The 16,257-nt window shown below is 39.2% G+C and overlaps 1 protein-coding gene across 22 annotated transcripts in view; it reads right to left on the bottom strand.

Annotated features, from left to right (window-relative positions):
- epb41l2 (erythrocyte membrane protein band 4.1 like 2) overlaps positions 1–16,257 on the bottom strand; it is an 84,798-nt gene that overhangs the window by 17,661 nt on the left and 50,880 nt on the right. For 5 of the 22 annotated variants that reach the window (XM_073811433.1, XM_073811432.1, XM_073811439.1 and 2 more), the window contains exons 11-18: positions 15,931–16,028; positions 14,411–14,583; positions 10,189–10,271; positions 6,546–6,596; positions 6,411–6,449; positions 5,268–5,327; positions 2,491–2,649; positions 424–543 (exon numbers count right to left, since the gene is read on the bottom strand). In XM_073811433.1, the coding sequence (XP_073667534.1) occupies positions 424–543; positions 2,491–2,649; positions 5,268–5,327; positions 6,411–6,449; positions 6,546–6,596; positions 10,189–10,271; positions 14,411–14,583; positions 15,931–16,028 (783 nt within the window). The remainder of the gene's footprint in view (positions 1–423; positions 544–2,490; positions 2,650–5,267; positions 5,328–6,410; positions 6,450–6,545; positions 6,597–10,188; positions 10,272–14,410; positions 14,584–15,930; positions 16,029–16,257) is intronic. The other 17 variants (XM_073811440.1, XM_073811452.1, XM_073811442.1 and 14 more) reach the window with 13 other exon arrangements.

Below are 16,257 nucleotides of genomic sequence, written 5' to 3'. Positions count from 1 at the left end.
ACAATTGGATTGACAAAATTTTGTGCATGTAAACATAACCATTGAGATTCAGATCCAGTGGTTCTGATGTATCAGTAGAGTAACTTCATTTGAGTCTGCAGTGATGATTCGCAGTGAATCACACCAGCAGCACCTCACTACCAAAATCAGACATCTGATTTAACATGATGTGACCTATTCAAATATGTCAGGCTGTGACTTGTCAAACAGAAGTAATGACCTCTGCTGTAACTAGATCAGATCTGATACCATGAGTCTTAACTCTTTCCCCGCCATTGACGAGATATCTCATCAATTACGAGAAAATCATGGATCAATACAAGCTGCCAGAACTGGACATGAACTTGCTTTTGTTTTGACTAATGGACTCATGATGAGAGAGACAGAAGTGAGAAAGAGAGCGAGCGAGAGAGAGAAAGACACCTCAGGTAAAGCTGAGAGTTTACTGCCCTCTACTGGAGCAGCAGTGGTACTGCAGGATAGAGTCAGACCAGAGAAACAGGCCTTACTCAAAAAGAGAGAGGTTAACTCCTCCTCCAAACTCTACAGAGAGGGTTACAGAATCACACCAAAGACAAGAAATCAAATGAATGGGTGGGAAAAGAAAAAAACTAAAGCGAGAAGAAGGACAGAGAAACAAAAGCATTTCATTCAGAGATAAAACACAGTGAGAACTCCTTTAAGATGAACCACACTTAAGTTCACCCAAAATTGAAAATTCAGTCCATTATGATGTTATATAAACCCACATGAGTGTCTTTCAACTGAGGAACAAAGATGGAGAGGTTATGTCCAAACACAAAAGTCTCTCTTTTTGCAATTTTTTGTTAACAAGAACTACTCATCAGAGGAGAGAAACTCTTATAGGTTTTAAGTCAATCAAATTTCAATTTTGGGTAAAGCTATAACTAGAAAAATCATTTCGGCATTCACACAGAAAAGAAGACGATCTGAGAAAACAAGAGGTAAGAGACATGAGGTGTGTCTGAGGGTGATACAACAAATAACATCACTCATATATACATAAAACTCAAATCAATTCACTTGAATAGATAAAAAGACGATAAAGACTTTAAGCATTTAAATAAGAGCTCGTGTGCAGTGGAGAAAATAAAACTTAAGCAGAAATTTAAAATCAAGAGATCCAGCAGGTTGAGTTCAGTAAGAAACATCAATCATAGTGAGAAAAACAAAACAGACCCATGCAGAAACAAATGACAGTAGTACAAAGTAAAGAAAGAGAAATATATACTGATCAAAACATCAAATAACGGCATGAAAAACAAACAATACACAATGCTTAAGTAAAAACATGCTCAAAAAACAAACAAAAAAACGCAGCAGTGTTTGTGTGTGACAGTCAGGATTATGAGCAGTATTTAATCCACTAGTTAATCTGAAGTTTAGTCATTGTGACAGAAGGAGTGACAGGTGTTTTATTAAGACTCTATTGTGTTATCCAACACATCATTTCACATTAACTAATGATTAGGGCTGAGTTTTGTTAATACATTGCTATTTTATCCCAGCGGGATACGAGATGAGACAATAGCATCTATGGCCCTGTCTCAAATGGCGCACTTTATGTGGACTTTTGGCCTCGTGGCCTTAAATTGCGTGTGCTTGCTTAGTATACGAGTCCGTAGGGTGTCCCATCTGTCATTTTTACGTTACAAAATGTGCTCATCAGCGCCCCCTTTGCACCTCTTGCTAGCGAAAGAGCAATCAGACGAGTGATGGGCAACTTCACTTCCTATTTCCGGCGTGACGCTCGAGCCTGTCCAAAAATACAACTCCCGTCCAGAGTCCCTAAAGTCTGCACTATATAACAGATGCTCTGCCAAAAATGTAATCTGAGTTTAGATGCAAGTTTTTGAAACAGCTTGCATGTTGTGCAGCGGTATATTTTCAAACAGGAGGAGACTCCTGCTTTGATTTTTATCATCATCATCATACTCAGTTTTAACAAAGGTGATTGTGACATCTCACATGAGGCTACGACTTCCACTTTGTAGTAAACACTGAGATATTTATCGCATATCGCCATAATCCCAAAATTACTGAGATGTTGGTGAATATCTCTCAGCCCTACTAATGATGATGATGGAGAACCGAAGATCTTTCAGCAAATCTTAAGAAGTGACACTTGACCTGTTAAACACACACCGCTCACATACTAGCCAATCATTTTACATTTTTTCATTTAGCTGATTTTCTCCAAAGCATCTTACAAATAAACTTTAAAAGGAAAAATAATAAATAACATTAAAGCTGATCTGTCATGGAGACCAGATGATGTTTTTGGATAAAGATGATAAGTAAAGAGACAGGATTTCACTACATGAGCCATGTTAAGCGACCCATCACTTCCTCAAAGCGTCCCAACTGTCACACAAACCCAACAGAACCAGAGAAGAAGAGGAGAGCGACAGCGAGTAGAGGAGAGCAGAGACGTGCAGGTGTTTGAATCCCAGCCACAAGCACACGTACCCCTGAAACCTGCAGGCGAAGTGTGGTGGCAGGGCTGCCTGTTAGCCGTTTCTCCCATTGACTGGGCCTGGGCTCAGGCGTAGCCTCCATAAAGCTGCGCTTTAGCTCGCTAATGCTAGCCTGATGTTTCAACACATCCTCCTGGGTTTTATCCAAGTCCTGAAGAGCCCACGGCACCAGAGGAGAGACAGGCAAGGGTCAGGGTAAAGAGACAACCAACACATACAGAGAGTCATACACAAACAACACCTGATCCTCGCTGCTCACCTCAGTGACCTCGGTTTAAAAATTTTACAGTGCAAGCTCCATGCTCAAAGTCAGGAACATTTACTACATACAACCCAAGTTACACGTTTCTCAGGCGCTTCTTTGGAACTAGCTTGTTTAAAACACGGCCTTTTGGTGGAGATCTGAATTGGGATACTTTTTAATTGTTTCCGCCGGTTGACGTTAGGGATGGGTTAGAGGAGATTTGGTTCATTAGTTGTTGGTGTTTGGGATATGAATAGTCATTGGGATGCTTTTGGACAAATTTTTAATGACCATTAGGTTGGTTTTGTTACGTGGATCTGGCAACCCTGACAGGACAATGACAGAAGCAAAAGCCCAAACGAACGCTGGTTAATAAATTTCTTTAATAATAAAAATGAAAATGAATAATGTTAATTCTCATTTAGGTCTAAAGTTGAAGATTAAAATTAGTTTATAAAACTGTGGCGAAATGTCCTCACAAACAGCACATCCCTGAAGACGTTTTGTTTGTTTATATTTTACATTTAAAGATGTTTTACTATTTAAAAGCTGCACAAACTTTTTAATTAAATGTTTAAAATGTAAAAATAAAAAAAGATGATATTAGTAAAACTCTGTAGTAGTGTGTGGCTTTTGTACTTTAAAAAGTACACTTCTACACGTGAATACCCTAAATTAGTGCCTTATTTAGCTATAAGTGAAAAGGGTAATTGAGTAAAAAAGTTAAAAGATTAGTTGATTAACAAAAAAAAATAAATCGCCCGATTAATAGTTTACGATTATTTGTTTGTTTATTTTCGGTACGAAAATAATCGGTTATGAAAATAAATAATAAATATAATAAATAATTAAAAATTAATCCCCCACTTAATTGTTTACGATTTATTATTATTTACGATTAATTTGTTGGGTCTTTTTCAGAATGAAAATAATCGGTTATGAAAATAATCGTTAAGCCACCTTTCCACTGCACACGACAAACGACAGCCAATAAACGGGAAGTCATTAATTTCCTATGGAGAGTCGCAAAGGGGCTCCCGTGAGGTGCCGACCATCTGAGAATGCATATTTTTCAGATCCGTTTTGAGTGTTTGATCCATTAAAAAATTGTGAACTTGTGCGTCTACACCGCATGCGATTCCGTCCAGAAGTGATGCATTTCAGTGTATTCCAATCTAAAACAGTGTGTGAGGTGAAAATTATGAATCATTTTGTTTAACTTTATCAGTAATATTTGAATCCTTAAAAGAAATTTGATTATTAATAAGTAATTTAATTTAATTAATTTATTATGTATACATTTTTAATCTTTGGCATATATTGGAAGTATTGTTCATATATTCATAGCCGTTTATTGTTTCATTCATTTGCGTTCATTTATTTATTCCACTATTGTAAATATTGGAATGAAGCCTATTGCGCTGGAATGAGCTTCTCTCCCGTGTTACAATTAAACTGAAACCTCACTATGAATGCCACTAGGGGGCGAAGTCTGACAATCGTGTCTGTATGTCGCGTGCAGCGCAAAGGCGGCTTTAGTTGCAGCCCTAATGACCTTTATATACTGTACATCATATTGGAACGTCACATTACGTCAAATTAAATATTGCGTCTTAAAACCAGTAACCCGTGGGATTACAGGGTTCAGGTTCAGAGGTCACTGATGGTGAGCAGCATTGAGGCGGAGCTTCAGTTCTGATGTCACACTGTTTCTGAGATGATAACAACACATGTTCATGTTAACGGGAAGTGTTGGATAATCATTCACCTGAAAATAACGGTGTCAGTTTTGTAAATGTTGAAATATTTTCTCCCACAACCATCAGTTGTTGGTTGATCCACACATTGCTCTCTTTGTTTGAGTGGTCTGACATGTCAACCTCTGGCTCAACCAATGGCATGAGTCTGGGAGTGTGGCTTTTCATCTCAGACCATTGGAATGGTCTGGGAATGTTTGGAAAACCTGTTTGGCTATGTACAAATAAAGCACACTACCATACACTGCAGTGTGTACGTATGTACCCTACGGATCAGTAAATATGATCTATTCTGATCACAACAATCAGCTTGTGTGATGATCATGATGATGATAATGTGATCATCTCAGAACTCAGTGTGTCTTCAGCACTGACGCATTTAACTCTGTGTGAGTTTCATTTCGTTAAAACATCAAACATGTAAATGAAACAAACAACACAGCAACCAAAGCAGGAAAAAACCTGTCAGGTTAGAGAAATAACATTAGTAGTGTTATAAACACCAACAATCCCAAATAACATTCATACAAACATGAAAAAAATCCACATTTCACCCAGACAAGCACCCAGTATGTCATGCAACCCATGCACGGGTGCACACACAACACACACATGCACACGCACACACATGCATGCACACACACACATAGCCTGCTAAGAGTAACAGTGAGAAACAGCAGCCCACAACATCAGTCTGAGAGAGGACACGCATACACTATCATTACACGTCTGATCTTTCGTTTGTTTTCAATGAATCGACATACAAACCTCCAACATTAAATTGCTATGTCTGACATAAATATTTTCTCCCTGCACTCTCAACTTGCTCTGTGGAATCAAAAGATGAAAAAAACATTTGGAAAAGGAAAAATAAAAACAGATGGAAACTTAACTGGCCAAAATCAAATGCACAACATTAATATAATGAAAATGTTTTATAATGAAACAATATTATAATGCATGCACAGCGAGGTCCAATAGTCTGAGACCACCTGCTTACAATTCACATTTGATCTTATTTCATAAAAGTATGTTTTAAAGGGGACATGTTACATAATTGTTTAAGATGTCAAATAAATATTTTGGTTTTCCCAGAGCACATAAGTGACGTTTAAGCTCAAAATACCATATAGATAATTTATTATAACATGTTAAAATTGCCACTTTGTAGGTCTGAGCAAAAATGTGCCGTTTTGGGTGTGTCTTTTAAAATGCTAATGAGCGGATGAAGTGCAAACACTGATCACAATGATGGTGGTTTGATGCAATTCAAACTCAATTGTGCTGTCAATTATTTTTTCTCTCTCTTTCTCTCTGCACTAAATGGCAGTGCTGTGGTTGGATAGTGCAGATTAAGGGGAGGTATTATAATAATAAGAGCTCCTTATGACATCATAAGGAGAGCCACATTTCAATGACCTATTTTTTCACATGCTTGTAGAGAATGGTTTACCAAAACTAAGTTACTGGGTTGATCTTTTTCACATTTTCTAGGTTGATAGAGGCCAATTATAGCACTTAAACATGGAAAAAGTCAGATTTGTAATATATTATATTATATATTATTGATTTACTGTAGTCTCAGGCTTTTGAACATCACTGTATGTTCAAGTTTGTCTCACGTACGACATTACAGATGATCACATTCTTTTTACAATCAACAGTTACATTCACATCCTATTGATTGCAATCAAAGCATTGATCAGCCAATCAATGACTGCCTGGTGATTTCTCAAAGTAAAGAAATGAAAAGATCATATTAACACCAAAGCACAAAAACATCTGCAGACAAACATAAAAAATAAATAAATCACCATGACCAAAGCAATGAAGAGGAAGATTTCACAACAATCAACCCTGATTTGACAAAAACAAGTGAAATCAAACAATCCGCATGTAAGAGTAAAAGACCTTTATCACGGCAGAATCAGCCACGTGTGTCGCAGTCTGCTTATGTCATCAGAGATAAAAGATGAAGATTAGTTAAAAACATCACAGGACTGTGTGATAATAATCATCTGAATATGAGTACAGATGTTAGCAGACCTCAGAGACAGATGTGTCCACATCCACGCTGGGCTTCTCCACATCAACCACCTGTAGACTCCAATGATGGAATTATGGATAGTCAAAAAGGAAAAATATGCATGACGGGAATACCCAATAAAAGTGCACACGGGATGTGATGTCATAACGAGCGAGGCCAAGCACAGCGAGATTTAAAACGGTTGTGATTGGATGCACATGTACGTTTTCCTGTACTAAGAGAAAGCACAAGACTCTTGTTACAGACTAATCTTATAAAATAACTCATCTCAAGTGACGGCCTAACATCTTAAAAACGTGCCGTTTCAAATTAAAGCCGAGCAATCACGCTATACTGGTTGAACTCTAGGGTTAAATATTTACCTAAAAACTGGCTGTACGACTTACGCTTGCATCAAATAAAACATTAATGGGTGGCGAAGGGGTTTACAGACATGAAGGCATCTGATAAGGACCAATAGGAAAGGTAGAAAGCAAACAGCAACATAAAGTGCACGCAGCAGCGTTTTAGGAGGCGGGTAGGCACAGAGACGAGGAGGGAGGGGTCAAGGGTCAGTTTAGGCAGCGGGGTCACACTGCATCTCCTCTGCCAAGGTCATCTTAGCCACAGACTCTGTCGGCCTGAAGCGCGCGATTGCTTTTGGCTCCAGATAACACAGCGATACGGCCAGAGGTAGCGCCAACAGCAGAGACAGCACCACCGACCGACAGGCAGAGAGGAAGACGGCGAAGATGAGGAGGAAGGAGGGCAGAAGGGAAGGAGAGGTGAGGGGCAGGTGATGGTGCAGTCCGGCGGGAAGCAGCAGAGCGGCGCAGTCTTCCGGCAAGCACGGCAGACTGATGTAACCGTCCTCGTCCAACAGAGACGGCAGACGCAGACCCTTACAGAATCCCAACACGGTCAGGCCCAGCTTGGGGAGGACAGAGCCGGACAGCGAGGGTGGATGGGGTTCTTCTGACCCTGTGACGTGCTCCGTGGACACGTAGGACAGGTCGCACTCGCCCTCCCTGTCGGCGGGATTGGCCACACAGGTCAAAACTTCGGCTTCAGGTTCATAACGAAGGTCGTCCTCGGAGATGTCGGACAACACGTCCAGCTCAGAGATGGTGTCGAGGGTGGGATGGAGGGAAGAGAGGGTGGATGAGGATGGGGAAAATGGAAACATGAATAGAGACTGGGTGTGATCGTGTGCGGACAGAGACGAATGCGACGGAGGAGAAATGTGCGAGGGGACGTGAGGGAGTGCACAGGGAAAGAGAGGGGGAGAGAGAAACACAACATTAGTCTGTGAGCAGTGAGGGATTGGTGTGAGGAAGCACATATTAGGAAAGACTCGGGAATATTGACCACTAGATGTGTGCGTGCGTGAGCATTAGATAACATCACAAACTAGAGATGCAGTGTTGGAGCTCAGGAAAACAGAGGAAGAAACTTGAGGGCTTGTTCATACTTGTCATGTTTGGTTCGATTGAAACGAATTCTGGTGCGGTTCATTTGAGTAAATGTGAATGCTGCCACGCGGACTCCAAACAAACAGTGTGGTTCGACGTACTTGGAATGAAGTCAGCACAACGAACCAAAAACAGGATGTGATGTCACAAGACTCAACCCTGATTTTACAGCGGGAAGAACGGTGTATGCATAAACAAAATGAGCAGGGGACAAATGTGAAGCACTGGGGGTTTAAAGAGCCTCATTAACATTTGGTCCATCGAGCATATACTGGAAACCGCACAACAGGCTTAAAGGTACAGTATAGAGGATTTTCCCCCATCTAGTGGTGAAATTGTATTTTGCATTCAAACGAACAGTGCTCTCTAGCGCCTCGCTTTTCCAAATGCGTGTGGCAACTACGGTAGCCGTTATGTACTCACTGATCTCCTTGTGCCTTTCAGCTGGTTCACGTGTTCTGAATGAAAACACGTAGTGAAATGCGTTGGTAGTTCAATTATTTTTTTGTCCGAACCAAAAGAACCGAACTACAAGTATGAACACACCATGAGTGTTTTTATTTGAGCTTATAAACCAGTATAGAGTTCAGTTAGTTTGGTTGATGTGAAGGAATAACATGGGTATGTAAACTAAATCAGTTTACGTGGATTATTTGTCCTAAAGATACTAAATGTAGACAATCTGTCACTTGCTTTGGGTCACTGTAGCTACATTCAAGTGCCTCTCTTATAACAATGGCCTGCTGAACATCCAATCCACGTTGAGTTGATAATGCAGCAATAAACTACGTAATTTACCTTAATGCGTGTCTTTTCAACTTTGCATTTAAAAACATGATCAAGACCGTCATCTATTTTAAAGGGGATATTTCACAAAATCTTTGGTGTACACAGAGTACATATGTGAAGTTTTAGCTCAAAATACAGCCCCTCCAGAAAAACGCGATTATGCGATCTGCGATTATGCAAAGTCTGCATATTTATGCGGGGGCTGCATTTTTTAAAAACGCTGCACTCTTGCCGCATAAATTGCAGATTTCTGCTCGCAAAATATGTGGGGCTTGCATGATTTTATAATCCCCACATTTTCGTGGCAAAAAGTCGTATATATATCTTAGCAGAAAGTTGAAAAATGTTGCATTTACTTAACACATGCGCAGCCATGTCCCCTGTTGTTATGGGAATGTTAGGAAGTGACGTACAGTAATTAGGCAACGTCAACATCAATGAAAAGCTGCAAACAGTTTTTGCAAGTTCACACAATTTTGGCAAGTCCACGCAATTTCATCACATAAAATTGCATAAATATCCCACATATTCCATCACATTTTTTAAGAAAACGCCGCAAGATTAAGGATTTTTGCCCATAACAATAAAAATAAAAAAACTCAAATATCAAAAAATATCACATGAATAGTTTATTATAGCATGTTTAAATTGCCACTTTGTAGGTGTGAGCAAAAATGTGCAGTTTTTGGGTGTGTCCTTTAAAATGCAAATGAGTTGATCACTGCACTAAATGGCAATGCTGTGGTTGGATAGTGCAGATTAAGGGGCGGTATTATCCCCTTCTGACATCACAAGGGGAGCCAAATTTCAATGAGCTATTTTTTTACAGGCTTGCAGAGTATGGTTTACCAAAACTAAGTTACTGGGTTGATCTTTTTCACATTTTCTAGGTTGATGGAAGCACTTGGGACCCAATTATAGCACCTAAACATGAAAAAAGTCAGATTTTCATGATATGTCCCCTTTAATGACAAACGCTTATAAATGTCAGAATCAGCCAATAGCTGTTTGTTAAAACTGGTACCGTCCTATTGGTGCATCCCTAAATGTGTTTTTCTGAAGAGTGTATATAAAGGGCTCTCTGTAAAGTAACTTGGTACATTATAAAGGTCAACGCTCTCTCAGGGCTTAAATGTGAGACTGACTGAACCCTCCAAAATAAAAGTCAATCTGTGTATAAAAAACAAATTCTGCCTGTGTCTCTGTGTCCAAAAAAACAACAACAGAATGATTAAAACACTGTCTAGGTGAATGATGAGTCATGTCTACAGAAGACATCAGTATTAATATTTCTTAAAGAACCCATAACAGAGTAATGTGCAGTATTTTACAGTACTAGAGTCAAATAAACAACAGTGCGTGTGATCATAAGCATCATCATGTAATGAGGTCTCTCTCTCACCTTATTATCAGAGTTGAGCTCTAGAGTCGGACCGTTCTCACCAACACCCATCGAATCTCCACCAGCAACATTTACAACAGGAGCTGGACACAAACACATATCATAAACACATACTGTATTACTCAGATCTATAATGAGATGCGCTTATTAAATCATTAAACAGATACTTTTGTTAAATACATACATACTACTCCTACTAAATCTGAAGGATGCAGTAAGTATGAAGTACACTGCAATACAATCTACATATCAGGGGTCTAATTTATAAAACAGTGTGCAGGATGCTTACTAAAAGTTTACGTGTGGCCAAAAGGCAAAAATGGCGTACGCTAAAAAATATTCCCAACAGCACCATTAGTGCTATAAAGAGGAGAGAAACACGTGAGCATCTCATCAGTATGACCCTGTTTGAGTGAAAGTAGGCTAATGTGGCTGTACGGCTGGGACGTTCATCATCCCGTCAGTCTGTAACAACACTAAACTCATGCAGAACTGGGCCATCTGACACTGCTCGCAGTGTCCACCAGGGGGCGATCTCAGCTTTATATGGATGTAAAGAGGCCGGGCGGATTCCCATCAGAGGGAAAAACAGGGTCATGTTAATAGATGAGAGAGAGCTGGAAAGCTTTTATCTGCACACATGCCAACTCTAACACGACTCAATGCAGGACTGCAAGCGTTATGACCCATGTGCTGTCACAGAGGTTTCATCAAATACAGTCTCTTGTCACATGATCCTCCAGATGTGTCACGAAATGTTTCCTTTTCTAAAGTAAACTGAGACCTGAGGGATAACTTAACACTTGAATTTAGATACAATATAACCATTAAAGAGGAAAGACATGTTCAGGTCACATTCACTTTACAAATCACTGAACAAGACTGATTTGATTATCAATCCCAGTTCTTGACAAAAACAACTGTGCTTATTGCTGAAGATATTTTCATATAAACAGGACGCTTTTATAACTAACTGGGTCAATCTGAACCCATTTATATCAGAACAGTCGATAGCATCCACTGCTAAAATAATCTTTAGCTTGAGCTCTCATGCAGTATTGTGTGTTATGTACTGATGTATCTGCTGCATGCATACATACAAACACCTGACTGTTAAAGGTTTCATTTTATTTCTATCATTTCCTCATAGACACAGTATGAGCTCATCTCTACACACACAGACAGGAAACAGATGTCCGCCTCATTTCCTTTGTCTCTGTCCACTCATTCTTCTCCATGTTTCCATACATTCCTCCAATACAATACTAGAACAGCAAGATCTGCACATCTGAACCACAATGACTGTATTCTGATATGAAAGATTACAATAACCTCATTCACACACCACTTTGGTCATAGAAAATTTCTGGAAATGGTCAGACAGGCTTCTGTGTGAACACAAACACATCCCGTAAATGTTCTGGGATTGCTCCCGTAAACAGGACCTAGTAACATTGCCATAACATACACGGAAAGCATTCTGTGTGAACAGGAGGCGCTATATAAAATAAAGTTTATTATTATAATAATAATAATTATTATTATTATAAGACAGCATTATGAAAAAATGATCCCCACAAAGACTCTCCAAAGACTAGACTGTATAAAGCAGTGTTTCCCAACCAGTGGTAGCAGATTTCCAAGGGCTGCTCGAAATATCAAAATTGGACAAAACAAGCATTTAAATAAGCTTTAATAAGCAAAAATCAAGAAGTTTCTTCTTTTTTTTGCCCATTGTAGTAGCGAAGATACATCTGTCTAGTCATTCCAAGTTCTAATTAATTTTATGTGGAAAAAATTGAGTGAGTGGGGGGCCTTCAAATATTGTGGTGGGCAACTAGGGGACCTTGAAGTGAAAAAGGTTGGGAACCAGTGCCTTAAAGGATTACTCCACTTTCATTAAAAAACAATAATTTACTCATGCCCATGTCATCCAAGATGTTGATGTTTTTCTTTGTTCAGTCGAGATGAAATTAAGTTTTTTTGAGGAAAACATTCTAGGATTTTTCTCCATATAGTGGACTTTATTGGACCCCAACAGTTGACAGTTTCAATGCAGCTTCAAAAGGCTCTAAATGATCCCAACTGAGGCATAAGGGTCTTATCTAGTGAAAACATCGTCATTTTTGCAAAAAAAAAAAAGCGTCTTGCACTAGCCATGTGACGCACCACAACTTCCCATATGTGAAATGCACACTTGTGGACCATTTTAAACAATAGACTGATACAAAGACATTATTAAAGGGGACAGAGAATGAAAAACCATTTTTACCTTGTCTTTGTTGAATAATGGTAGTCTACCCACATTCACAAACATACAAAAAGTGCTAAACATGCTAAACATCTCAGTCACATAGAAATTCCTCTTTTAGAAATGTCAGCCAGAAAACGGCCCAATCTGAAAAACTGATGCTTATGACATCACAGGCATCTCACTGCCCCTCCACTTTAAAATAATTGGCACATTTTTTGAGTGGCAGCAAAATCAGCCAATCAGTAATGAGATTGCAAGTTAAGCCAGTAGGGGGAGCCAAATAGGTGCAAAACCACTTGTTTAAAATCCTCCACCCTAATAGAGCTTTCTGAGAGAGGTTTTTAGAAAGCTTCTGAGGCATTACAGACCCAAACAATTTTTTTTTGTCACAGAACAAGGATAAATACTCCGTTCAATCATTCTATGTCACCTTTAAGTGTCATTCCACATACAACAACATTGGAACGGTGCTCTTTGTCCACACTGGAGCTGTAGTTTCACATACTTCATAAGTGAACTTTCGATAGTATTGTGTAATACGCAAGGTCACGCTGGCGCATCACAAAGCTAGTGCAAGATGAGAAGTTGTGGTTTAAAGTACTTTTTGCGTGCAAAAATGACTATAGTTTCACTGGGGGACTACGAATGAAAATTAGCCCTCGGCTAAATCCGGTACAATACATGAGATGAAAATGTTATGTTAAAAATTGTGCATGGTCCCATTATAAATAAATAAATGAATGACTAGATAAGACCCTTATGCCTCAGTTGGGATTGTTTAGAGCCCTTTGAAGCTGCATTGAAACTGTAAACTGTTGAGGTCCACTAAAGTCCACAATAAGGAGAAAAATACTGGATTGTTTTCCTAAAAAAAAATGTATGTTGTTCTTTGTTCAGTCGAGAAGATGGCTTGGATGATGAGGGTGATTTTTTATGAAATTGGAATATTCCTTTAATGGGCAATGCTATCCCTGAATGCATTGTGGACCAAACACTATGTGGTGGTTTAGATTAATCCAGGACTAGTTTAGTGCTTATCTTCAAAGCATATCTGTCTATGTAGTCACTAGAGTCTGGAACTGAACCAAATAAACTGCGTTACTGTGTGTGACTTCATTTTCATCATAACACTGCAACAGACTAAGCACAAGTAATACATTTACAATCATCAGTGATCTGTCAACCATCTACGCACGCACACACACACACACACACACACACACGCGCACCCACACACACACAGTGTTAAATGAATGGACTCAATTCAGCACAGTCAGATCTCTCCTGTAGATAAGAAGTTCATAACCTGGAACACAACACAATAGAGCGGCACTGCCTCACATCTACATTGGTGGTCTTGTTGTCTCTTCAGCTAATGCTCATGAAGTAAAGTTCTGCCTCACTGCTTTTCAAAGTGTCATCTGTGATAAAGACCAGAGACTAGACTTCCTGTGGCTGATCACAGATCAGCACAATGACCAGTTCAGATGTTTATGAGAGAGACAGGCATGTCAACAGTTCACCAGCCTGAGTTAAGCACAAACACTTCACACAACTCCACATATACGATAACATCTTAAACATTCAACCTCACTAAATTAAACCTCTTTATTTTCTCTCTTCAGCTCTTTGAGTCTCTAACATTCCTCTCAATTTAATGTTTTTATTTCTATAATGGTAAACTTGTGATATTTTAGCCTTCAAACCTTAACAGTCTGCATTACAACAACAGTTTCACTCCAACAATTTTGAGATGAAGCCAATAAACTCCTAATAACTAAACTCACCCACACACAGAGAGAGAGAGAAAGCGAGAGATGAAGAAAGTACAGCTGTATGGGACACAGATCTCCTCACGAGCTGTCTATTACACTAAACTCATATTCATAAACATCTGGATACCCTGACTGAAAACGCTATAGAAGAACATAATCCATTTATATATAACATCAGTAATTCATCACACACCTCCGTCGAGACTGCGAGAGATGCGTTTGCTGGAAGTGCGCTCGAAGTACGGTGCAGGACGATCAATCAGGGTACTGGCCTGTCGCGTCTGCGCCTGCGTTCGCCCGCTGTAGCGAAACTTAGAACCCAAAGTCAAGAACTTGGTCTTGGTGGGCTGCTCAGGGGACGTCAACCTGCAAACACATACAAAACAGTTTATACACTGCAGGATGTACATGATCTGTCTGTGTGTGTGTGTTATATTAGACAGCGCTAATACCTGAAATTCATGAAATAATGTTAAGTGTTCATCTCTTTTATAATGTTAACATTTATACAGTGTCACATTATAACAATCTCATTCTCTACTGTGTGACTGAGCAAAACAGGCACGCACACACACAGATGTCACAATAAAGGTAAAATGGTAAATTTGATTCATGAACACTCATTCATAAAAATTACCAAAACTAATAATGACACATCAGCCTGTTTTTTGGTTTTCTTTCATGTAACACTTCACATACTGTGTGTTGCTTCTGTGCAGACTCAAAGATATGTTAAAAAAAACTAAATCTTTGCAGGAAAAGACAACATATGAACTCTGGTCCACCTGCATGTCTATTTATTTTCTGCAGACAAATGCAATGCTAATAAATTCTGTAAGAAGAGCATGGATGAATCTTAATAGAGTCACATGAACATTATTTTATTCAGTCATGTTTCCATCATCTCTTGAGTAAAAAATACCTAAAAATGGTAATATTGTATGGCCTATAGATATATTCAGATCGATATTTGTTATTATTTGTCAAATAATACGGTGTATAGCACATTATTATCAGATGTCTGCCTACCCTCCTGACATTTCCCATCCCCACCCATATACCAAAATTGCCAAGCTGATGAAGACTGACTACCACTATAATCTTGCAAACGTTGGGGCACCATATGGCCAACTAACTAGACAAGACTTTAAAATACACATTTTTTATTATTTAAACAGAAAATCTGTGAATAATTCTGAGGCATTTTCTGTCAATTTCCTCTTTGCAGTTCCTGCTCATATAGATCTCATACTTCATTTGAGCTTGTGTGATGGGATGTAAAGTGTGTAGACAGGCACATCCAAGGCTCTGTTTAAGTTGGTTTTGGTCGATTGGATCACAAGTGGATGAGAGAGACACATTGCACCAGCTGGGCATAAACCCTGTAGTAAGAAAATTCTAGATGTAAAATGCGCACATCGTCTAAGCTGACCGTAGCTATGCCTGAGCGCCCACAAGAGCAATCTGGTCGAATGTGTCTCGGCTACCTGAAAGTGGTTGGTATCTCATATTGTTTTCCCGCCGTTTACACCTGTGTTTAGCTTTGTCCTCTTGTGATTCGATCAACCAAAACACATCTTAATAGCAGGTATAAACAGTCTCTGAATTACACGTAACTCACTGTACACTTAACATGATGACATCACACATGGCAGTAAAAACACACAAGGTCACATGAGCTTCAAAACACACAATTAACAACACTGTGTTTACCTGAAGAAGGTGTGGTGCTCAACGCAGACTTTCCAAACTCTTTTGGCAGCACGATGGTTGGGCAGCTTGAATCCAACAGAGCTCTCAAACTGCTCCGTCTGAAACAGAGAGCCATTGACAGACGTGCTGCTGTTATTATATTCATCAATATTTCATATCCATGTGTTTTTCAGAGTCACCTCAGAGAGATGAAAGGTGAAGTTTTGTTTCAATATCAAACTTGTTTTATTCACAGGGAAATGAACATTGTCATTATTAACAGACTCTCATATTTCAAACAGGTATGACTTTAGTTTTACGATCTGTTGTGCTCCAAAAAAACCACAA

Source organism: Paramisgurnus dabryanus, chromosome 12 (genome assembly GCF_030506205.2).
Source record: "Paramisgurnus dabryanus chromosome 12, PD_genome_1.1, whole genome shotgun sequence".
Classification (NCBI taxonomy): Eukaryota; Metazoa; Chordata; class Actinopteri; order Cypriniformes; family Cobitidae; genus Paramisgurnus; species Paramisgurnus dabryanus.
The sequence above is the reverse complement of the archived record's forward strand: the minus strand, read 5'-3'. Positions and strand labels throughout refer to the sequence as shown.